The sequence below is a fragment of the Hyla sarda genome, chromosome 1 (genome assembly GCF_029499605.1).
Source record: "Hyla sarda isolate aHylSar1 chromosome 1, aHylSar1.hap1, whole genome shotgun sequence".
In the NCBI taxonomy this organism is placed as follows: Eukaryota; Metazoa; Chordata; class Amphibia; order Anura; family Hylidae; genus Hyla; species Hyla sarda.
Genome location: NC_079189.1, coordinates 507,815,613 through 507,840,979, shown reverse-complemented (window position 1 = coordinate 507,840,979; position 25,367 = coordinate 507,815,613). Strand labels below are relative to the sequence as shown.

The following is a 25,367-nucleotide window of genomic DNA, read 5'->3' as shown; positions in this document are numbered from 1 at the left end:
TTTTTTTCTCTATTTCAATTCACATTGTGTTTTCTATATCCCCCTCTTTTTTTTGCTTTTACTTGGTCAGCACCCTGCCTCTGCCCCTCAGCCAAGGACTATATACATTTTTCTGGCAGCCTCCCAGTCTCTGGCTGGGAGCACATGGTAAGTGACCTTTATACCTGTTCACACTGGTGTGGTGAGGCATCCATTGCTGCCATGGCGCCATGTCTGTGGGGAGGCACGGCCCAGAGACTGGTTTGAGTGGCATTGGGGCTGCTCTACCAGTGGGTCGTTCCCCCTGTGGGCACTGGCGTTGCAGCGGTGGTGGTCGCCGCTCAATGCTAGAGATGTTAGGGACCCGCGTACAGGTGGAAGAGACGTGGCTAGCAGGCTTGCACTTCATGAGCATAAAGTACACTAATGACCTGTTAGTTTAATAAATGTTGCTGAGAAGCCGTAGATCAAGTTGCCTTTTGTGGATGTGCGACCAGGTCTGTTTTTTTTCCCTCTATGTGAATTAATCTTATATACATTTGTCAGCTGGGTGCTTACACTTAGGGTCTATTCACACAGTAGAATTTCCGCTTGCAGAACTATGCCTCAAATTAAAGCCATAGACATATATGGGATTCTGCACTCCCATTCACACCTCTGAATTAGGAAGTGTGAATGGGAGTGCAGAATCCCATAAAAGTCTATTTCCTTTAATTTGAGGCGGAATTCCGCAAGCAGAAATTGTGTTGTGTGAATAGACCCTTAGAGTCATTTGACAACTAGAAATATAAGTTTTATACCAAACCTAATGAGACCTCACCTAAATTATTTAGCAAAATTTGTTATCACTTACTGTAGGTCACTTACAGTACAGATGCTTTAGGTACTGTGATCCCTCAAGTTAACAATGGCCTTAGGTTACTATATTTCTTTCCTCAACCATTGTAACTTGAAAGCATACTCAACATACAATGCCTCAGATCAGAGGCCTAACTCCCAGGGTACCAGTCACATTTATCAATGTTTGCTTATATATTCTTTTTCTTAGTAATTTTTTCTTTACTTTTTTTTTGCTTATATGTGACGTATTTATCAACTGGTTTCTGCCTGTTGATAATTTTCTTTCATGTAAGCAATTTTTCCTTTTTTACTTTGGTAGTAGCTTTTTCTGCTCCATGTTTGAGCTGGAGTAAATTTAGTCAATTTTTAACGCTGTTGCGACTTTTTTTTGCGCAGTTGCGACTGTCGCAGTTAATAAATACCTGACTACCCGTAGTCCATTTTAAAATTACTACTACATAGTTAATTTTTGGAAAACTTGCTTTTCTCGCTTTCCAGTCAAAATGTCGCACGAAAAATCACGTAGTCGCAGTTGCGACAATTTTGCGACAATTATAGTAAAGAAAACCTGACTAAACCTGTTGATAAATGTCCATATATGTGTGTAAACTGGCCAGGCATTCTCGTTGCCTGAGACTTGGCCCAGCATGATCCGATCAGGAGTTGAAATGCCTGAAGTCCCATGCAAATTTCAAGGCATTTCCACTCCTCATCCCATCTTTTTTTGGGTCAGTCAAAGGCTTAGAGAATGCTCGGGCAGTCTACACATATGTTGTAACTGGATCTTTGTGACAGCATCTGTACTATCCAATAGAAGTGGGCATTTCACTGGTAAGACCTGTATTAAGTAACCTCATGCAGTAATTGTCTAGCAGTGCCTCCCTTCAGTATAGTGCAGTAAAACATGTCTTATTTTGATTTTTGCCAAATTGCATTTTTTTTTTTTATGCCACTTCTCTTGGGTAGACATTTTGGTGGCTTCAGAACCAATAATGATTTTTTCATTGAGCTATGGTCTCAGTTTACAATGGGCATCTGGAATCAATATTGTAACTTTGGGTACCACTGTACTTGGATTTTCGTTTTTTCTACACATCAGTGAATCTCATTTATAGTCTGGTTCGTTCTTACTTTTTGAGGGGTCAGCAGGAGAAGTGACCTCAACTAAAACCAGAGAGATTTCCAGTCTTTTATAAGTTTCTCCGGGAACTTTTGTCACTTGTCTGAATTGTCCTTGTGTCCTTACAGTCATTTTGGTCGACAAGACAACCCTGGAAAGTTTCACTACAAACCTTCCTCAATAAGAGATAATGGTTCCCACTGTGGTTTGACGGAGACACAAAGCCCTGTAACCCTTCACAGATATATTAGGAGTTTTGTCATCTCTAACGGATCAGAAACAAGCAGATTGTGCATGCAAACCAATGCGCCTGAATTTAGCAGTTCAGTATAGAGGAATGGGTTAAAACAGGAACATGAAACATCAATTATAGGAAATGATCGGATGCATTTATTGCTGCACTGGGACTCTACGCTTCCCTCTGCAAGCAAAAATCTATTGAAACATACATTTTTGCCGGCTGTTACTGCAGTAGATCAGCACTGGTGGTGTTGAACTACCAGTGCCAGCAACGCTCTAGTTATGTACTTCAACAGAATGTCAATAGTTCCTGCTAATGGCATCTACATGACTTTTCAGAGTTTTTCTTTCTTTTTTCGTTTTATTTATTTATTTATTTTTTGCTTTTTTGGCTTCTAGCACTTGGTCCTTTAGAAACAAAATAGACTAGGAGCAGAAAAATTAAGGCATTTTGAATAACTACACCTATTAGAACACGGCAGAACAAAATACAGACACCAGGTTGCCCTGGAGTCTAAAAAAAAAAAAAAAAAATCATTCATGTTGACCAGAGTTTGCTCCCTACCCTTCATGCATTTAATGGCAGCGCTGAATAGAGCTATATAAGTGGTTACACCTCCTTTCAGAGAAAGCATATAAACGTTGTCACATAACTGTGTTCCAATCTTACTGGCCTCTGTACCCCAGGGCTTGACAAATTTGTTATAAATCTAGGAGCCAGTCGTCCCCTCATGTGTCAGTCATTATGATCACCTTATTTTCCCTGTCTGTCACAGTCATAACTGTTCCCTCATATCCCCCTGGTGTATCAGTTATTATTGTCCTTTCATCTCCCCAGTGTGTCAGTTATATCTGTCCCCTCATGTCCCTCTGGTGTTCAGCAGCGGATGTCTTTGGTTCGGCCCTTCGGTGTCATGTGATTGGCTGAGGCATTCAGCAGCCTCGGCAGTACAGTGGATCACCGCCGACTAGCTGCGGCAATCATCTGGTGTCCGCTGCTCCTGTTACACCGTAACATTGTGCGGGGGTGAAATCAGCGAAGTCCAAGATGAACAATCCTTACTGAAAAGGGCTGAGAAAAACTTGGGTGCCACCTTAAAAACCTTAGTCGCCATGGTGATTGGCATTTGTCAAACTCTGCTGTAAGCATAAATATGTCCAAATTATTGCATAAAGCAACCAAAACATGGGCTGATCCCATGTAGCCTCCTGCCTTATAAAGGCACAATGAGGTCCTCTGCTGAGTACCTACTTAAAAGGTGTATTTATTTATTTATTTATTTTAAGACTATGCTACAGGGACTATAAAGTTAGTGTCTGTACCTGAGTGATGGCTAGTCTCATAATCCTTATGTGATCTTTGCTCAGATGTTCATTTTTAGCACCGTAAAAATAAAAACGTTGTCTCAGCATTTTCCAGGTTGCAGTGTGGCCCGAGTCATTATATTACAGGTGAGATGTTCAAAAAGGAGCATGTCTGTATTTAAATGGGGGGGGGGGGGGGGGGCAACCGCTGGGTAGGGGTTGGTGAGACCATTATCCCAAGGGCTGCAGCTGTACTCCAATGGGTGGGAGAAAAATGACCTCACACCTACAAACAAATGTCTGGCTTTGGCCAACACGAAGAGTCAAATAAAGCAAGTTGGGCTGGAGCTGCTTGGAGCTTACCTGTGTCGTCTGAGTGAGGTACTCAGCTATGCTACCTATCAGGAAGGTGTATCCCTGATCAGCTTCCTATATTAGCTAGGAGCAGTGATCAGTTCATTGTCTGTGAAAAGTTATACCTTAGCCGACACCTCCTGCTTATTGATCTTTGGCTTTTCTATTGACTCTTCTCTTGCTCTGTGTTCCTGTACTCAGCTATCTCCTGGTACCGACCTCGACTAGACTGACATTGATTTCACAGTGTGTGTGTGTGTGTGTGTGTCTTAGTATATCAGTTAGTTTGTGTCCTCCAGCTGTTTCGCCGACTCCTACTGTATTTGTATTTGATTATTTTGACAATGCTGCCCTGGCACTTAGCAGGGAGGGGTGGATAACCCCTTGAAGAAAAGGACAATTGTGGTCCTCTATTCTTAATATGTTGAGAAAGAGAAGACTATGCGAAATCCTTGGTTATAACTACCTATCGAGGAATAGGGAAAACTCTGATGTGAATATTAACCCCTTAAGGACTCAGCGTTTTTCCGTTTTTGCATTTTTCATTTTTCCCTCACCTTTAAAAAATCATAACTCTTTCAATTTTGCACCTAAAAATCCATATGCATGCTTATTTTTTTGCGCCACCAATTCTACTTTGTAATGACATCAGTCATTTTACCCAAAAATCTATGGCTAAACGGGAAAAAAATCATTGTGAGACAAAATTGAAAAAAAAAAAAAAACACCATTTTGTAAATTTTGGGGGCTTACGTTTCTACACAGTACATTTTTCTGTAAAAATGACACCTTCTCTTTATTCTGTAGGTCAATACGGTTAAAATGATACCCTACTTATATAGGTTTGATTTTGTCGTACTTCTGGAAAAAATCATAACTACATGCAGGAAAATGTATACGTTTAAAAAATTGTCCTCTTCTGACCCCTATAACTTTTTTATTTTTCTGCGTATGGGGCGGTATGAGGGCTCATTTTTTCGCCGTGATCTGAAGTTTTTAGCGGTACCATTTTTGCATTGATCGGAAGTTTTGATCGCTTTTTATTAATTTTTTCTTGATATAAAAAGTGACCAAAAATGCACTATTTTGGAATTTTTTTGCGCACACGCCATTGACCGTGCGGTTTAATTAACAATATATTTTTATAATTCGGACATTTCCGCACGCGGCGATACCACATATGTTTATTTTATTTACACTTTTTTTTTTTTATGGGAAAAGGGGGGTGATTCAAACTTTTAATAGGGAAGGGGTTAAATGATCTTTATTCACTTTTTTTTCCACTTTTATTTTGCAGGGTTATAGCTCCCATAGGGACCTACAACACTGCACACACTAATATTTTACATTAATCACTGGTTTCTCATGCCTGGATCTCAGGCACTGAGCAGTCATTTGGCGATCGGACAGCGAGGAGGCAGGTAGGGACCCTCCTGCTATCCTGTAAGCTGTTCGGGATGCGGCGATTTCACCGCGACTATCCCGAACAGCTCCCTGAGCTAACCGGCATACTTTCACCTTTACTTTAGACGCAGCGTTCAACTTTGAACGCCGCGTTTAAAGGGTTAATAGCGCGCGGCAGCGCGATCAATGCCGCGCGCTTATAGCCACGGGTCCCGGCCGTTGTTAGAGGCCGGGCCCGACCCGCTATGACGCAGGGCCACGTGTTATAGATCGGGAGCAGACTCATGATGTAGCGATACGTCATGAGTCCTTAAGGGGTTAAGGGACATACATAGGGGAGCTGCAGTGAAGAATGAAGGGAGAATGCTGTGATCAAGTGGTGACGGGTGGTAAGCATATGTGTTAAGGAAAAATTTGTTCAGGGCTGTATTAGAAAATTATTTCATCATGAACAAAAGTTACCCAAAAAGTATAAGTTCATAGTTAAAGGGGTATTCTGGCTTTATACATCTTATCCCCTATCCAAAAGGATAGGGATAAGATGTATGATCGCAGGAGTCCTGACCCCTCCCACAGACATTGAGGGGTGCAGCACGACATGGGGGGTGGCCGTGACGTCACATCCCCGTCTCCGAGGCAGCGCCCAGCACAGAATGCCGGGGGCTGCACAGAGATCGTGAGGGCACCCAGCAATCATACATCTAAGATGTATAAAGCCAGAATACCCCCTTTAACCTGATCCCAGACAAGAATGCAACTAGTCTTAACACGTTAAAGACTGGACAGCCGGGGGTCTTACGATGACCCCCAGGTCTGCCCTGGTTATTGCCTGTCAGGACATGTGAGAGGCACGTCCTGATATGCTGCCTGCCAGTGTAAAACTGCAATGCTTTGGAATATTAAGTATTCCAAAGCATTAAAAAAATTTAAATAAAAAAAAAAGGGTAAAAACAAGTGTAAAAAAAAAAAAATACATTTTATTAAATAAAAATAAATGCATATTGTTTAGGATCACATGGCGCACATCCGCAGATTACTACATGCTGTGGATGCCCACCAGCAGTCACAATAATGAGTTCCCTGCTGCGGCTGGGTAGCTTGTGTGTCCACTCATAGTGGCGGATTTCCCACCGGCAGTCATGAGCAGACACACTGAGGCATCGGTCAGTGTCATGTAAAAAAATAAAGTGATGCTGACGTATACTGTAGCAGCTCCATTCATTTCTGAATGAGACTGTTACAGTATACATTGGCAGCCCTTTTTTGACATGACTCCAATGGACACCAACACTGCAGAAATGCAGTATGAATGGGGACTATCACCCATCCCATGCCAGTTCACAACAAAATAAACCATTTTTTTTTTTTCTTCCCCCAAGAATAATTTTCTTAGCACCAGTGATGGATATATTTGCCATGAGCTGGTGCTTATTCCCACAACATGATGGATATATACGTCAGGAACTTTAATTGTCACAGATAGCTGTGCATCACTGCTAGCCGACAAAAGACCAATCAGAGTGGTCCCTGGTCCAGCAAATACACTTGTAGGGGTGCGGTATTGTTCTGACAGCTACGATCCTTTGCAGGCATGGGGTGGGGGTCTATAATTCATGTAAATTATGCCCTGAAAGCCAAAAAAGGTGGCTCCTTCTTTGTCCTACCAGGCAGTCAGGCAACCAGATATGGCTTAAAGGGGTACTACCCTGGAAAAAAAAAAAATTAAATTTGTAATTATTATTATTATTATTATTATTTTTTTTAATCAACTGGTGCCAGAAAGTTAAAAGAAAAACTGTCAGCTTGGCACTTACCAGTGGTTCTGGCTGTTAGTGCGGGGGACGCTGATCAGTTTAATCGTGCCCGGATCCATCACGCTGTTCGGACGTAATCTTCGATTTTCGGGTTATGCCAATTAGGTGCTAACTGGCACAGGCCGGGGCAACTGGCACTCTGATGTCAGTGTCGCTGGCCGCAGCGCCGCCCATCAATATTCCTCTCCCCTCCCTCTGCCTCTCCCTCTTCTCCCCGTTCTGTAATGAAGAGGGAGAGCCACAGGGAGGGGAGGAATATTGATGAACCGGGCAGCGCTGTGGCCCGGGGCGCTGACTTCAGAATGCCAGTTAACCCGGCCTGTGCCAGTTAGCACCTAATTAGCATAACCCGAAGATCGAAGATTACGTCCGAACGGCAGGGCGGATCTGGGCGCTATAGGCATTAAACTGATCAGCATCCCCCACACTACCAGCCAGAAAGATTTGTAAATGACATAAAAAAAAAAAAATAAAAAAAAAAAATAAAGTCTTAAAGGACAACTGCAGCGGCATTAGTGTTTGATCGCGGGGGAGGGGGGTCCGACCGCTGGGACCCCCCCCCCCCCCCGATCTCCCTAACAGGGCACCGCCATGAGCGCTCATGGTGACGTATCGTCCACCTAGAAGTCGGCGTGACGCCCCGTCTCCTCCCCGTCCCCATACAGTTCTATGGGGGAGACAGGGAGGCACGAATGCTGCCTCCCCGCCTCTCCCATAGAGATGTATGGAGGAGGCATGCCGGCCGCAACGTCATGCTGCGGCTGGCACGCCCCCTCTATGGGAGAGACGTGGCCCCGTACAGGAGATCGCCGGGGGCCCCAGCGTTCGAACCACCCGCGATCAAACACTTATCCCCTATCTTGAGGATAGGGGATAAGTGTGTTTGTAACGCTGCAGATGTCCTTTAATCCTTCCTGTAATTATCAGTTGTTGTATGCTCCACAGGAAGCTCTTTTGTTTTTTATTTTCCTTTCTGTCTGACCATAGTGCTCTCTGCTGTCGACCCTGTCCATTTTAGGAAGTGTCTAGAATAGGAGCAAATCCCCATAGCAAACCTATCCTGCTCTGGACAGTCCCTAAAATGGACAGAGATGTCAGCAGAGAACACTGTGGTCAGACAGAAAGGAAATTCAAAAAGAAAAGAACTTCATGCAGAGCATACAACTGCTGAAAAGTACAGGAAGGATTAAGATTTTTAAACAGAAGTAATTTACAAATCTGTTTAATTTTCTGGCACCAGATAATGTAAAAAATAAATATATATATATATTTTTTTTTTCCCCAGGGGAGTACCCCTTTAACCCCTAGGGGACGGAGCCCATTATAACCCTAAGGATGGAAGCCCACTGTCACTTTAAGCATTAATAACTCTGAGATGCTTTTAAAGGGTACCTCTCATCAAATAAACTTTTGATATATTTTAGATTAATGAATGTTGAATAACTTTCCAATAGCATGTTAATGAAAAATATCCTTCTTTCTATTGTATTTTTCCCGATCAGTCCTGTCAGCAAACATTTCTGACTCATGCTGGAGTCCTAAACACTCAGAGCTGCCAGCCTGCTTTGTTCACAGCCAAACAGGCTGTGAACAAAGCAGGCTGGTAGCTCTGAGTGTACTCCTTTGTGAACAAAACAGACTGGCAGCTCGTAGTGTTTAGGACTCCAGCATGAGTCTGAAATGCTTGCTGCCAGGACTGGTAGGGAGACCCCTAGTGGTCATTTCTTCAAAGTGGAAAATTAAATAGAAAGAAGCATATTTTTTAATAACATGCAATTGTAAAGTTATTCTGCATACATTAATCTATAATATATCAAAAGTTTTTTTGACGAGAGGTACCCTTTAACTTTCATTTCGATTCATAGATTGTTTTTTTGTCACAGTCTACTTTATGTTCGTGGAAAATTTTCATCGATACTTACATAATTTCTCGGTGAAAAATTCCAAAATTTGATGAAACAAATTATAAATTTAGCAGTTTTCTAACTTTGAAGCTCTCTGCTTGTAAGGAAAATAGACATTTCAAATAAATGATATATTGATTCACATATACAATATGTCTGCTTTATGTTTCCATCATAAAGTTGACATGTTTTTACTTTTGGAAGACAAAGGGCTTCAAAGTTCAACAGCAATTTAAAAAAAAAATGTAAAAAATTTTCAAAAATCGACAATTTTCAGGGACCAGTTCAGTTTTGAAGTGGATTTGAAGGGCCTCCATATTAGAAATACCCCATAAATGACCCCATTATAAAAACTACACCCCTCAAAGTATTCAAAATGACTGTATCTACCTTTTCCAGCCCACCGGACCACCTGAAAGCTGAACTAATTTACGCAGGAAAAGCCATCAACTGCCGAGCCGAGAAGTTTGTGACGAATCAAATTTTCTGTAAGTTCGCTCATCTCTACTCAGAAGGGAAGGAGCAACAATGGGATTTTGGAAAGTGTCACATTTAGGATGCCAACAGCAAAAAAAAGTGCAGTTTTTTTTTCGCCAAATTTACCATTTTTACAAAGGGTAATGGAGAAAATGCCCCCCAAAAATTTGTTACCCCATTTCTTCTGAGTATGGAAATACCCCATGTAAAATGCTCTGCGGGCACACTACAATGCTCAGAATAGAAGGAGTCACATTTGGCTTTTGGAAAGCAAATTTTTTGCTGAAATGGTTTTTGGGGGCATGTCGCAATTAGGAAGCCCCTATGGTGCCAGAACAGCAAAAAAAAAAAAAAAAAAACCATGGCCAACTATTTTTGGAAACTACACCCCTCAAGGAACGTAACAAGGGGTACAGTGAGCCTTAACACGCCACAGGTGTTAGACGACTTTGTTAAAGTCGGATGTGTAAATAAAAAAAAAAAATAATTCACTAAAATGCTGGTTTTTCCCCAAATTTTAAATTTTTACAAGGGGTAATAGGAGAAAATTACCTTCAAAATTTGTAACCCCATATCTTCTGAGTATGGAATTACCCCATGTGTGGACGTCAAGTGCTCTGCTGGCACACTACAATGCTCAGAAGAGAGGGACCGCCATTGGGCTTTTGGAGACAGAATTTGTTTGAAATTGAAGTCGGGCCATGTGCGTTTACAAAGCCCCCCCTTGTGACATTCCGTGAGGGGTGTAGTTTCCAAAATGTTGGGGAGGGTCTATTGTTCTGGCACCATGGGGTCTTTGTAAACACACGTGGCCTTCAATTCCAGACAAATTTTCTCTCCAAAATCCCAATGGCGCTCCTTCCCTTCTGAGCATTGTAGTGCACCAGCAGAGCACTTTACATCCACATATGGGGTATCCCCAAAATTTGTAAGCCAATTTCTTGTGAAAATGAAAAATTTAGGGTAACACCAGCATTTTAGTGAGGAAAAAAAAAAAAGAAAATTCATCAAATATCTGTGGGGTGTTAAGGCGCACTATACCCCATGTTACGTTCTGTGAGGGGTGTAGTTTCCAAAATGGGGTCACACGTAGGAATTTATTTTTTTGCGTTTATGTCAGAACCGCAGTAAAATCAGCCACCCCTGTGCAAATCACCAATTTAGGCCTCAAATTTACATAGTGCGCTCTCACTACTGAGCCTTGTTGTGCGTCCACATAGCATTTTACGCCCACATATAGGGTATTTCCGTACTCAGGAGAAATTGGGGGTCTTTTTTTTTCTTTTACCTCTTGTGAATAAAAAAAGTATGGGGCAACACCAGCATGTTAGTGTAAAAAAAAAAAAAATTACATTAAACAGGCTGGTGTAGACCCCAACTTTTCCTTTTCATAAGGGGTAAAAGGAGAAAAACCTCCCAAAATTTGTAGTGCAATTTCTCCCGAGTACGGAAATACCCCATATGTGGCCCTAAACTGTTTCCTTGAAATACCACAGGGCTCCGAAATGAGAGAGCGCCATGCGTATTTGAGGACTAAATTAGGGATTGCATAGGGGTATTCTACACCAGTGATTCCCAATCAGGGTGCCTCCAGCTGTTGCAAAACTCCCAGCATGCCTGGACAGTCAGTGGCTGTCGGGAAATGCTGGGAGTTGTTTTGCAACAGCTGGAGGCTCCATTTTAGAAACACTGCCGTACGATATGTTTTCCTTTGTATTGGGGGGGGGGGGGTTGGAAGACAGTGTAAGGGGTGTATATGTAGTGTTTTACGCTTTATTATGTGTTAGTGTAGTGTAGTGTTTCTAGGGTACATTCGCACTGGCAGCGGTTTAAGGAGAGTTTCCCGCTAGGAGTTTGCGCTACGGTGGAAAATTTGCCGCAGCTCAAACTTGAAGCAGGAAACCCTCTATATACCCGCCCGTGTGAATGTACCCTGTACATTCACATGGGAGAGGGTAGAAGGGAAAACCTCCAGCTGTTGCACAATTACAAAACCCAGCATGTACAGACAGACCGTGCATGCTGGGGTTGTACTTTTGCAAGAGCTGGAGGCACACTGGCTGGAAAACCTTCAGTTAGGTTCTGTTACCTAACTCAGTATTTTCCAACCAGTGTGCCTCCAGCTATTGCAAAAATACAACTCCCAGCATGTACTGATCGCCGAAGGGCATGCTGGGAGATATAGTTATGCAACAGCTGGAGGTACGCAACTACAACACCCAGCATGCCGAGACAGCTGTTTGCTGTCTGGGCATGCTGGTATTTGCAGTTTTGCAACATCTGGAGAGCTAAAGTTTAGAGACTACTGCACAGTGATCTCCAAACTGTGACCCTCCAGATGTTGCAAAACTACAAATCCTAGCATGCCTAGATAGCTGTCTGGGCATGCTGGGAGTGTAGTTTTCCAACATCTGGAGGGTCACAGTTTGCACTGTGCTAAGCAACTCATCGGCTTCCGTAGTATACAGGGAGCCAGCCGCACAACCGTGCTGCCCGTCGATCGTCGCCTCCGCAGCCATGGATGGGTAAGTGGACTTTGTTCCTGGTCCTCTGTCGTTTCCCCGTTCTTCCCCGCCTATTGTGGGTGGGCAGAACGTGGAAACCGAAAGTTAACCCCCCCGCCCCCTATCTGCTATTGGTCGTCGCGTTTATATGACCAATAGGAGGGATAGGAGGGGTGGCACCCCTCACTCCTAGCCCTTCAGAGGGACCAGGGGTGTCTTGGACAACCCCGATCCCCCTTATTTTCCAGGTCACCATAGACCCGTATGACCCGGAATTGCGCAAATCGCAGGTGTGAATTCACCTGCGATTGCCGACATGGGGGGGGGGGGGGGGAGTCTGATGACCCCGCCCCCTGGGCATTTGTACAACTCCCAGCATGCCGAGACAGCTGTTTGGGCATGCTGAGATTTTTTTTTTTGCAACATCTGGAGGGCTACAGTTTAGAGACCATTATATGGTGGTCTCAAACTGTAGCCTTCCAGATGTTGCCAGGCAACTCATCGGCTTCTGTAGTATCCAGGGAGCCGCATCGCCGTCCTCTTCTGCCGCCGATTGTCGCCTCAGCAGCTGCAGATTTGCGGCGATCGCTGACATATGGGGGGGCGAGAGATGTCTCAGGCCCCCCTGGGCATTGGCACGGGATGCCACGGCGGTGATCGGAAATGTGTATCCATACGCCCTCCGTCCCCAGCAGGTTAAGTGGGGGTTACTGCCCAGATCGGGACAAACAGCGTGATAAAATATGGGGCGCATTTCCTCCATTTTAAAAGCGACTTACCAAAATGATGTCCCACAAAAAAAAATTGAGGAGAAAAAAAAATAATTTTTTTTCCCCACCGAGTTTGAAATAAGTCTAGCCACACAATAAGAGCGCAACATACTCCCTTTTGCCCTAGGTGAATACTTTAGGGGGTGTAGTTTTGAAATGGGGGTCACTTCACTATTGCAAGATGAATTGAAGCCAAATTGTATAAGGATATCCTGAAAGCCAAATGGTGCTCCTTTCCTTTTGGGTCCCACCATATGGCCTTGCAGCCAAATATGGCCTAAGTGGGGGTATTACCGAACACAGGACGAACAGTAATAAAATATGGGGCGCATTTCCTCCTCTTCAGATGCAGTGTACAAAATAAAAATAAAAAATTGTAATTCCTGAAATTGTCCCCTTCAGCCAACATTGTTCTCAAGTCTACGGCCATCCTTATGGTACTATAGAATGACATTTTAAACAGTATTCGAAATGTAGAGCAACATTCAGATTTAAGTTTGCCACAAGAAAGAAAATCACTCAACATATTCTTGTGGTTTTCCACATGCTCCATACATCATAGCCTTGACAGCATAGGTGGCCCAGCAGAGTGATTAATAGGCCTATATACCATTGCTCATAGCTGATGGATTTCTCAAGTTGTTTTAATTTAGAACACAAACTGAAAAACCACCATACAACATTTTTTTGTTATAAATCAGAGATTGATTTTATAAAATAAAAATAAAAAGTCAGATAAGTACAATTTCTTGCTATGAAAAAGGTATAAGGGAAGACTTGCCCTACTTTAAGGAATCACAACTTTTTTATTTATTATTTATTATTTTTTTTTTTTTAAAAGGGGTACTCAGCTGCTCAGGGTTTGGAAAAAACTGTTCTGAACGCTGGAGCCGGAAGCTTGTGACGGTATAGCCCAGCCCCCTCAATGCAAGTCTATGGGAGGGGGCGTGATGGCTGTAATTAGGCTTGAATTGAGGGGGCTGGGCCGTGACGTCATGAGGGGGTGGGGCTATAACGTCACGAGCTTCCGGCTCCAGCGTTCGGAACAGTTTGTTCCAAACGCTGAGCAGCGGAGTACCCCTTTAAGAAAGTGTATTCCAGAACTGAAGCACAAAGAAATATAGAGCATGTGATTGATAAGTGTAATACAACTGCTATTTGGTGGATCTCTATACACATAGCAATGACTTGCATCCCTAGGTAGTAAAAGGTTATACATATTATACCGAACAGCCACTTGTGTGTAAATAAGTTATTACTTGCAATGCCGTTTTTTTTTACAGCAAATATGAACTTGATTCTTTTCTGTTATCAGCGAGTATATACAAGTTTGGTACTTATGTCATTTTTGACTATCTTAGTGTAGCTGAAGGTAAAACCATGCCATATCCCACACTATAAGTATGTCAAGTTATCCTGCTGTCTCCTCCATCATAGGTCACCAATCCCTGCTCTTTCCCCGATATACAGTTCCTAGACAGTTTCCTAGACCTGAAATAGATTGTGGAACTAGAGTTTTGTCCAGCCCTTGGGGCTCAAAATTTTGGCCATTTGGGGGGGGGGGGGGGACACACTAATTCTTTATCTACAGAATAAGTGTCTAGTTCAGTGGTTCTTAACCTGGGTTCGATCGAACTCCAGAGGTTCGGCGAGTCAGTCCCGGTGGTTCGGCCAGGGAGGTCGTAACAGGACAGGCAAACCAAGCATCCTGTAGAGACGGGGCAATCCCCCCACCCCATCACTATTAACTCCCGCCAGGGACATAGCACACACCCATGGAAACGAGGGCGCAGAGGATTTGAGGATAGAGAGGGAGGAAGATGCGCGCTGGCCAGCTTGGTAAGTGACCAGCAGCACGTCATCTTCATTGCTCCGACCACCGGTCCCGAGACCTACTGCTATAGCCGGAGCGGTGAAGTGGGCAGTACACAGGGATACAGCCTCCAGCCATACACTGTATATGGCTGGAGGCTGTATGCCTGTGAGGGAACACTGCCTACATCAGTGGTCTTCAACCTGTGGACCTCCAGATGTTGCCAAACTACAACTCCTAGCAGCCGTTGGCTGTCCAGGCATGCTGGGAGTTGTAGTTTTGCAACATCTGGAGGTCCACAAGTTGAAGACCACTGGCCTACTTAATGTGGGGGAACACCGCCTGCCTAATGTGGGCGGGGGGGGGGGGGACACTGCCATTGTTGCAAAAATGACATGAGCGTGGCACTTGCCAAGGTAAAGCCGTGCATTTCTGAACTGGTCTCTGAAAGACAACAGCAGAAGTCACACTGATTTGCAGTAAATATTCATTATGTTTTTGTGTGAAAATCATGTTTATGGTTTTGTTCTTTGTTCATTTTGTGCACCTATGTATAAATATATACCTCCTACGTTTTGAATTTGAAAAAAATCATATTTTATTTTTCAAATTAAGAGGGGTTCGGTGAATGCGCATATGAAACTGGTGGGGTTCAGTACCTCCAACAAGGTTAAGAACCACTGGTCTAGTTGCTGTTGTCCCCCGCACCCCCACCAACCCAATCTACTGTATGAGGCCCAGCTTTCGCTGCTCCGCTAACCATTCTTCTGAGCAGTTGGCCTCCGCTTTGGAGACAAGCAGAAGTAAAGACCCACTCGGCCAATGACTGGCTCAGATGGGATGCACTCTGGGGGCATGCATACTTTACATGCAGGTGCTAAAGGTGTCATGAATCAGAAACAGAACAACCAAAATCTCCCTATAAACACAGTCAACCTATATAAGAGGCAAAAAAACTGAATTTTCAGATTTTGCATTGTGGTTGATTATAAAGCTGGGTATGAAGTCCAGAGATAGCAGATATTTTTTTTATTTTACTTTACCTCCAATCCATATTATTTTCACAGACCTTCAGTATGCAGATCTTTAGAAAGATAACTGTAGAAATGTATTGACCCATGAAGCAGTTTCATAAGGCGTGCCAGAGAAGAAATATCGGAAAACCAATTTCACCGCCTCAAAACAATAACAGTTACTGGTTTCAGATTCTTTTGGCATGGAATTAAAGAAACTCTTATTCTGCATTCTCCTAGTAACAATACGGAGCTCGCGTTAATGTTTTTAAGTGGTGAAACTTCACGAACTATACATTTTAGCCAATTTTCTGAACACAGAAGTAAAGACTCTTATGAGTCACTTTCATCACTGGAATGAAGACAATGATTGCGGCCCAGATGACTTCCTATAGCAGGACACAGATGTGTTGTTCTAAGTGGAGGACAAACAAAACGCATCATGTTATGTTTCCTTTGGAAAAAGAAAACATGGCAGTGATGATCAATATGCATGTTACATAGCGGCATAATACGGCCCCCCAATTCCTTCGGGAGAAAGCAGAAGTGTTGTGCTAATTACCATAGTCACAATCTGGATTGGTAAAAATGTGCATCATGATGTCTGGAGTAACCTGGAGACAGGCCAAGCCTCGTTCTGCAAGAACTGGGAAACTTAATGGACTTAAGATGGAACTCTTTATAAAATACTAAAATGCCCCTCAGAGGTAGCACACTTTTATAGTCAAACATTTGTGGCCTTTAGCGTTAAACAAAAAACAACAATAGAAGGCTTCAGACTTGGAGTGTGACCAATCTGTCTCGACCCACAGCTTTGTAATTGCCGAACTTAATTAATACGGAGGGTGCATGATCCCTGGAACAACAACCTTCTGGGGCTAGGACGTGGGTATGGGTGCTCTCTCCACCACTGGTGACAGGGAGGTATAAGGCTATTAGGACCGAGGTGTGAGATCATGGACAATTAAAGACTTAATGACAGTAATCCCATTGTCTTGATACCATCATTGCCAGGCCACATCCCCTCTCCCACTTGCCTTTCTTTGAATCAGTACTGGGTGACTGACAGCTCCGCTCTATATCAGCCAACATGTCTCACACCTATCTGGCTCAGCCTTTCAGACGAGATTGATCCATTATGTTGCACGATGACTGTCTGCCCGCTGTTATACCCGTGCATTCTGATCATTAGAATTCGCCAGGCTTTCACTTTTTGCAGCCAGCAATATGATGATGTACTCGCACGTTCTATAAATCCCTGCACCTACCTCCTTTTGTCTCAACACTATATCCCCCTGGGAGAGCAGATAGCCAAGGCTGGCCTTCTTTAAATATATAGTCACCTTATGGCCTGCCGCTTTGTCTATCCATTGCTTTGTTTCTCTCTTTCTCTATGCACGTTTCTTTGTCTGTGCCTACATGTTCGGCTCTTCTAGCTTTGTGCTTCTCCCCATTCACCAAGTGCCGGTCTCTTTTATTAGCTGGCTCACTATTTTCCAGCCTCTCGACTCCTCTGACCTTCCATTTACACTCATCTGTTTTCCTTTTTTTTTTTTTTGGGGGGGGGGGGGGGGGGTTATGTGTTCCCGGATAAGGATTTAGTATGGCACTTAAACATTTTTCCTCTTCTCGGATATCAATGGCTGTGATAAAACCAGAGATAAAGTGTTGTGATCCAACATTTATTTATTTATTTTATTCTGCTACAGTCAGTCCTATGTTGGTGCTTTATGCTTTTTTTTTTTTTATTTATTATTTTTTTTATTACATTTTAGTTCAACAGAAAAATTACAGTACTTAGCTAATGTCCCCATTTTATTGCAGCCCATCTCACTTTTGTGTCTGTCCACATAAAGAGCGTGTAGAACTCCGCACTATAAAAAAATAAATAAATAAAAAAAGATAAAAAGCCCCTTTAATTCCTAAATAATATCCCTGTTACTGTAAAGTCACCGAGACGGGAAGCCTTCCATTAGAACCTACGATGGCAACAGGATCCTAAGGAAGTCATTACTATTATAGGAGTAATAGTTACTATTACGCTGTACGACCATGCAAGATGAATCTGGTTCACACGTTAGGAGCAATAGTTTTAGGGTTGTGTACTCCATCTGACGACACCATGCACAGTACAATTTTATACTTTCTAACCAGACTGCGCGAGAAAAGGCTATTCACGACTCCTGGCAGCTAATCCAACAATGAAAAAAAAACAAAAAAACATCACAGATCCAAGGGATTCAATTGATCCGACCGGTTGCAAAACTACAACTCCCAGCATGCCCGGACAGCCGTTGGCTGTCCGGGCATGCTGGGAGTTGTAGTTTTGCAACAGCTGGAGGGCCACCGTTCGGAGACCACAGTTATGCAGTTGAAAGCGCTACTTTTAAAAGGTTATAAAATAGGATCAACTAGTACAGGAGGATAAAACAAAAGGCAAAAAAAAAAAAAAAGTTACAGGAAGCGTGCAGAGTATTTAAAGGAACACGAGAAGAGCAAAAAAACATGAGGAAGCGAGCACAATGAGCACATCTGCATACTAGTGCCATCAGCATGGTGCACAGCACTGACACAATGACACATCCTAATGTGATGCTGACACATAGGAAATCCTCAGCCCCTAAAAACACAACACAGGACTGCAAAACACAAAAGCACTGACAGCCTGGGGGGGGGGGGGTGGAAAGTTACCCTTTGTTACCAGGCATGCCACATAGCCTGAGTCTAGGGAGCTCCCCCACTCTTCATTGATCAGGCTGGGCACAATAAGAAGCAACAGTGACAGGTGCAGCTGTGGGCACTGTTCACACTGGGCACTATTCATACTGCACACCTCTAGGCACTGTTCACACTGCTCAGCCAGCACTTTGACATTTACCCATTGAGTTGGGAATCCTGGTGCTCATCGGTCCTTGCGATCTCTGTGGTCTTATAGAAGATGAGGAGGATGCTTATGGTGCAGATAGTCCACCTCTTCCTTATAGAACGCATGTCTTACAGTCCTGGGCATACAAGAGTTCCAGTCCCTTAGGTTTGCCTTGCGGTAATAAGGAATGAAGTGAAGGAGATGCTGTGGTCTCCTCCTTGGAGATGGCTGGCTGCTGCTGCTGCTCAGGCATAGAGTGGCTGCAGCTGTGCTCCGTGCACTCACCACCACCAGCAGCAGCAGCAGGTTCCCTCCTTCACTTCTCACACATACACTGGGCCCCGCCCCACCAGCCTGCTGTGGACACGCCCCCTCCCGTCTGGATGAGCTTGGAGACACGCCCCGTGTGACGTCACTAGTGAAGGCTGAGAAGAGAGAAGAGGTGTACGCTGCGCTGAGGGGAGCCTGGCTGAGACTTGTGGTCCTTCTGCAGCACAATAATCCAGAGGGGTCGTCCAGGGTTCAGCTCTCGTACAGGCGCTGGGCTGGAGTTGGTGTGAAGCTGGGTTGGGACTGAGTATACCTGGAAAGGGAGCGTCTGCAAAGAGCAGGGAAGCAATGAAAGTCACAGCTTCTGTGGCTGGCATTTATCATTGTAGGGGTAAATGAAACATTTTTTTATACTTTATTTTATTTTTATTTTTTTTGTGTAGGAGCGCCAAGATTATTAATGGTCGCAGAGGATTTGAGAAGTTTTGTGCAGGTAAAACATATTCAGAAATTTCTCTCTTCACATACACCAAGGCTGCCATTTATCATTGTCTTTAGACTGGTTTTTGGGGGAGATTTATCAAAACCTGGGCAGAGGAAAAGTTGCTGAGTTGCCCATAGCAACCAATCAGATCACTACTTTCATTTTTCAGAGGTCTTGTTAAAAATGAAAGAAGCGATCTGATTGGTTGCTATGGGCAACCTGGCAACTTTTCCTCTGCACAGGTTTTGAAAAATCTCCCCCTTTGTGTCTAAAAAAAGGCGCAAGCAGGGTTTATTTGCGCCTTTTTTTGCACCTTTTGGTTTACACATTTGGTTTACACATCACTGCTGATTTTGAGCTGCAATTCACGATATGGACGGGATTTATGAACTGCATCTTTTTGTGAAAAGGCGCAAAAAAGATGCAAAGACACTGAAAAGTCTCTAAACTACACCAGCCCAGACTTAGCTTAGCTTTTTGGTGTTTGTGAAGAGAGAAATTTCAGAAAATGTGACCTGCACAAAATGTATCAAATGCTCTGTGACTATTTAAAGGAGCACTCTGGTGCAGAGTACTCCTGCTCTGTCCTGCCCGGGCTGCAAAAATAAATGAAAAGACCATCCCTCACCTCCCTGGGTTCCCGCGGAGCGCCACTACAGCTGATCGGTTCTCCAGTCCATCTTCTTCATACTTCTGTGTGAACGAAGCGTCACATGGCGCTCAGCCTATTATGGGCCGAGGCAGAAGATCGCGGCGGCCGGCGATAGGCTGAGCGCCATGTGACGCTTCGTTCACACGGAAGTATGAAGAAGATGGACCGGAGGACCGATCAGCTGTAGTGGCGCTCCGCGGGAACCCAGGGAGGTGAGGGATGGTTTGTTTTCATTTTTTTTGCAGCCCAGGCAGCATGGAGGAGGAATACTCTGTACCAGAGTACTCCTTTAATAAATGTGGTGCTCCTACACATTACCAGCACACAATAAAAGGTGTAGAAAAATGCTTCACTTTTCTACACTCGATCGCGCGGATGTCTGCAATTAACCCCTCAGATGCCGTGATCTGTATTGATCACGGCATCTGCGGCAGTGCAGTACTTTGAATGGATGATCGGATCGCCTGCAGTGCTGCCGCGGTGATCCGATCATCCAGCATGGTGGCCGGAGGACTACTCACCTGGCTCCGGCCATCTCCCGGGGTCTTCTGCTCTGGTCTGAGATTGAGCAGACCAGAGCAGAAGATCACCGATAATACTGAGCAGTGCTGTGTCCTAGACATAGCACTGAACAGTATTAGCAATCAAAGGATTGCTATAGATCGTCCCCTATGGGGACATAAAAAGTGTAAAATAAAAGTTGAAAAATGTAAAAAAAAGTGAAAAATCCCCTCCCCCAATAAAAATGAAAATTGTCCGTTTTTCCCATTTTACCCCCAAAAAGCGTAATTTTTTTTAATAAACATATTTGTTATCAATGCTTGCGTATATATGTCCGTACTATCAAAATATAATATTAATTATCCCATACGGTGAATGGCGTAAATGTAAAAAATAAAAAACTCCAAAAATGCTGCTTTTTTGTCACATTTTATTTAAAAAAAAATTTGGTAAAAATTATCTAAAAGTTTTACATATGGAAATATGGTATCAATAAAAAGTACAGATGACGGTGCAAAAAATTTGCCCTCATACCTCTCTATATACGGAAAAATGAAAAAGTTATAGGTGGTCAAAATAGGGCGATTTCATTTTACTGATTTTGTACAAAAAGTTTTAGATTTTTTTTTTAAGCAGTACAAAAATCTTAGAGATGAGCGAACTTACAGTAAATTCAATCACTTCAATCACTGGTCAAGTTGGGACACCGCTGGAGCCAGTGATTGGCTGAGCCAACAGGACCTGCTTCGGGCACTCCTCTAGGAAAAAGAGAGATCAGGGGAACGAGGCTAGGTAAGTGTTTTAGGCTGGGTTCACACCACGTTTTTGCAATACAGTTCCCGTATACATACTGTATTTATCGGTGTATACCACGCATCGGTCTTTAACACGCACCCTCATTTTACCAAGGATATTTGGGTAAAAAAAGTTTTTCACCCAAATATCCATGGTAAAATGAGGGTGCGTGTGTGCGCGTGTATACCCCGATACACCCCCAGGAAAGGCAGGGGGAGAGAGGCCGTCGCTGCCCGCTTCTCTCCCCCTGCCTTTCCTGGGGTCTAGAGCCCTGCTGCCGGCCTTTCTCTCCCCCTGGCTATCGGCGCCGCTGCCCGTTCTGTCCCCCTGACTATCGGTACCGGCGCCCCATTGCCGGCGTCGATAGCCAGGGGGAGAGAAGCGGCGCCGACAGCCAGGGGAGGAGAGGGGGCAGCGGCACCCATTGCCGGCGCCGGTGCCCCGTTGCCTCCCCCCATCCCCGGTGGCATAATTACCTGTTGCCGGGGTTGGGTCCGCGCTGCTTCAATGGGTGCCGCTGCCCCTTCTCTCCCCCTGGCTGTCGGCGCCGCTTCTCTCCCCCTGGCTATCGGCGCCGGCAATGGGGTGCCGGTACCAATAGTCAGGGGGACAGAACGGGCAGCAACGCCGATAGCCAGGGGGAGAGAAGGGCCGGCAGCAGGGCTCTAGACCCCAGGAAAGGCAGGGGGAGAGAAGCGGACAGCGACGGCCTCTCTCCCCCTGCCTTTCCTGGGGGTGTATCGGCGTATAACACACACATAGACTTTAGGCTAAAAATTTTTGCCTAAAAAGTGTGTGTTATACGCCGATAAATACGGTATGTGAAAACCATATGGAATGGTATTGAAAACCGTATGCTTTGACTCTCCATTGAAAACTGTATGACAAGAGATGCATCCGGTTGTGTCCGTTTTGCATCTTGTGCGGTTTTGTCAGTTTTTTTTTCCCGTTCCCAAAACCGTAGCCTACCACGGTTATTGGTCCGAATGAAAAACTGTATGGAAACCGTATACGTTTTTTTAAAACATGGGAGTCAATGGGAACCGTACAGAACCGTATGTGCGTACGATTCCATTCGGTTTTCACCATACGGTTTTTGACACCGAAAGTTTTTTTCTTTTAATGGAGTGAAAAGTTAAAACATATACTTTTTTTTTCTTAAAAACTGAGGCAATCCTTTTTTAAAACCATATACTGGTTAAAATTTGTACACATGTTTTGATACAGTTTAGTCAGGTTTTGAGGAATCCCTTTTTCATCAAAAACCTGAAACAGAAACTGTATTGCAAAAAAAGTGATGTGAACTTTTTCTGCCACCCTAACCCCTAGCAGCATATTGTTTTTTAAAAGAGGCTGGAATACCCCTTTAAAGGGTTACTGTTTTTTTTAAATATACATTTGACATGTTGTCCAGATGTGAAAAGATCGCATCAGGATTTCAGTCCGGAGACCCCCTAGTTATAATCCTGTGAAGTGTATGGCAGTGCCCTTTAGTCGCCAGCCGGCCGCTCCGTCAATCTCTTTCACTTCACAGACTTATGCAGTGAACGGGTCGGGTTTAAGTGACAGCCGGGGAATGAACAGCGCTGCTGCTTACTTCACATGGCTCTTACTGTTGACTGCAGTGGATCTTGGGAGTGAGACTCAGTTTGATCTAAGCTTTTGACATGTCTGTGTACAATATAATAAAAGTTTATTTAGATGACAGTAACCCTTTATACCTGGGAATACACTGACTGCAGTCCACAGCAATTCACTGACATGTATGCAATTTAATGTACAGTGGTCCCTCAACATATGATGGTAATCCGTTCCAAATGGACCATCGTTTGTTGAAACCATTGTATGTTGAGGGATCCGTGCAATGTAAAGTATAGGACAGTGGTCTCCAACCTGCGGACCTCCAGATGTTGCAAAACTACAACACCCAGCGTGCCCGGACAGCCGTTGGCTGTCCGGGCATGCTGGGAGTTGTAGTTTTGCAACATCTGGAGGTCCGCAGGTTGAAGACCACTGGTAGAGAAAGTTGTACTCATCTGTCCCCGCCGCTCCGGACCGTCACCGCTGCCCTGGATGTCGCCCTCCATCGCTGTCGCCGTGTCCCCGAGGTGTCCCTTACACTCCGGCAAGGCCTCTGCTTCCCCGGCATCTTCGCTCTCCGTCGCCGCCATCACGTCATTACGCACGCCGCTCCTATTGGATGACGGGACGGCGTGCGCAGCGACGTGATGAGGACGATAGAGAGCGCCGACTAGGCAGAGGATCCCGAAGAGGACGCACCGGAGCCCCGAGGACAGGTAATTGATCGTCAGCGAACCACACGGGGCACCGTAAACGGCTATCCGGCGGTGGCTGAAGCAGTCAGCGCTGCCAGATAGCCGTTTATGCGATGGCCCCGACATACAAAAGCATCGTATGTTGATGCTGCCTTCAACATGTGATGGTCTCTGAGAGGCCATCGCATGTTGAAATGATCGTATGTCGGGGCCATCGCATAAACGGCTATCTGGCAGCGCTGACTGCTTCAGCCACCGCCGGATAGCCGTTTACGGTGGCTATGAAGGGGGGTTGGGTCACTTGTGAGTGCAGCCTGCTATATGCTGCACAATGGTCTGAAGCTGTGTGTGCGTTTCTTTACGCCCTTGCTCTTTGCAGACGCTCCCTTGGTTGCAGGTATATTCAGTCCTAACACAGGACCATGTTTCACAACAGATCCAACCCAGAGCATGTAGGAGAGCTGGACCCTGGATAACCCTTCTGTGGATTGGAATACTGAAGGAGGACTACAAGCTTCAGCCTAGCTCCCGGCAGCTACTTCAATGCAAGCCTTCTATGCATCCTCCTTTCAATCCCTGCACGGCAGGCACACTTCTCTGCTCTCAATACAAAGAGGAGCAGACAGCTGGGGGCACATGCTGTTAGTGTGACATGCTCACGCTGGCAGCATGGTAATAGGAGGCAGAGCGGGCACTCAGCAGACCTCAGCTGATTCTAGGACAGCTGGAAGGTCTTGGTAAAGTTGCCAAAAAAACCTGCTTGGTGTCTCGGTAACTATCCCACCTATAATTGACATGTGACTTTCCAAGCCCTTCTTGAATATCAGGCGTGTGAAAAACATTACAGGTATACTTTAAAGTGATGCCTTGGCCCCTGTGCACTTGTTGTATTTTGATGTTTGTATTGCCCTGTGATCTTTGTGATGATATTTCTTTATTATTATTTTTTTGTCTTTTAACCTCTTCAGGACATAGGGCGTATGGATACGCCCTGAATCCCGAGTCCTTAAGGACCGAGGGCGTATCCATACGCCCGTGGGAATTCCGGCCCCCACCGCTAGCCGGTTGGGGACCGGAGCCGGATGCCTGCTGAAATCGTTCAGCAGGCATCCCGGCATATCGCCCAGGGGGGTCATTATGCCCCCCCATGTCGGCGATCGCCGCAGATCGCTGGACAATTCAGTCCAGCGATCTGCGGCGATTCCGGGTCAATCGGGTCTCCGGTGACCCGGAATTACTGGCTGTTCGGGGCCGTCTCTGACGGCCCCGAACAGCCAGAGCCTGCAGGGGTGAGGTGGCACTGGTGCCACCTCACGATCGCCCTGATTCGTCGGCCGGATTACCGGCCGACCAATCAGGGCGCCTGCTGCGGGTGTCACTCCCGCACCCGCTCCGCCCCTCTTCTGGAGGACGTGAGCGGGTGCGGGAAGACGACCCCCGGTGCTGGGGACCCCGATCCCCGGCGCCCCTGTTGGGATCGGGGCCCCAGGAGCAGCGGCGGCGGCGGGACTGACCTGCAGCGTCTGGATCGTTGGAGGTGAGTGACAGCCTCCTGCTGTTGCTTAGCAACAGCTCCCAGCATGCAAAAAGGGCATGCTGGGAGCTGTAGTTATGCAACAGCAGGAGGCAGACCACCACAACTCCCAGCATTCCCTTATGGGCATGCTGGGACTTATGGTTTTGCAACAGCTGGAGGCACATTCTTTCTATGGAAAAGTGTACCTTCAGCTGTTGTATAACTACAACTCCCAGCTTGCACAAACAGCTAAAGTGCATGCTGGGAGTTGTAGTGGTGCATCTGCTGGTTGCATAACTACAACTCCCAGCATGCCCGTTGGCTGTCGGTGACTGCTGAGAGTTGTAGTTTTGCAACAGCTGAAGGCACACTGGTTGTGAAACTCAGAGTTTTTTTTTACCTAACTCAGTGTTTCACGACCGGTGTGCCTCCAGCTGTTGCAAACTACAACTCAGCAGTCACCGTACACC

General features: G+C 45.1%; 1 protein-coding gene across 3 annotated transcripts in view; it reads right to left on the bottom strand.

Annotated features, from left to right (window-relative positions):
- Positions 1-21,191, bottom strand: part of ST8SIA4 (ST8 alpha-N-acetyl-neuraminide alpha-2,8-sialyltransferase 4) — a 183,340-nt gene extending 162,149 nt beyond the window's left edge. Inside the window, exons 1-2 of one of the 3 annotated variants that reach the window (XM_056537536.1) lie at positions 20,977-21,191; positions 18,416-19,001 (exon numbers count right to left, since the gene is read on the bottom strand). In XM_056537536.1, coding sequence (XP_056393511.1) covers positions 18,416-18,528 — 113 coding nt within the window. In that variant the 5' untranslated portion in view covers positions 18,529-19,001; positions 20,977-21,191. The other 2 variants (XM_056537535.1, XM_056537537.1) reach the window with 2 other exon arrangements.
- Positions 21,192-25,367: the final 4,176 nt, after the last annotated feature.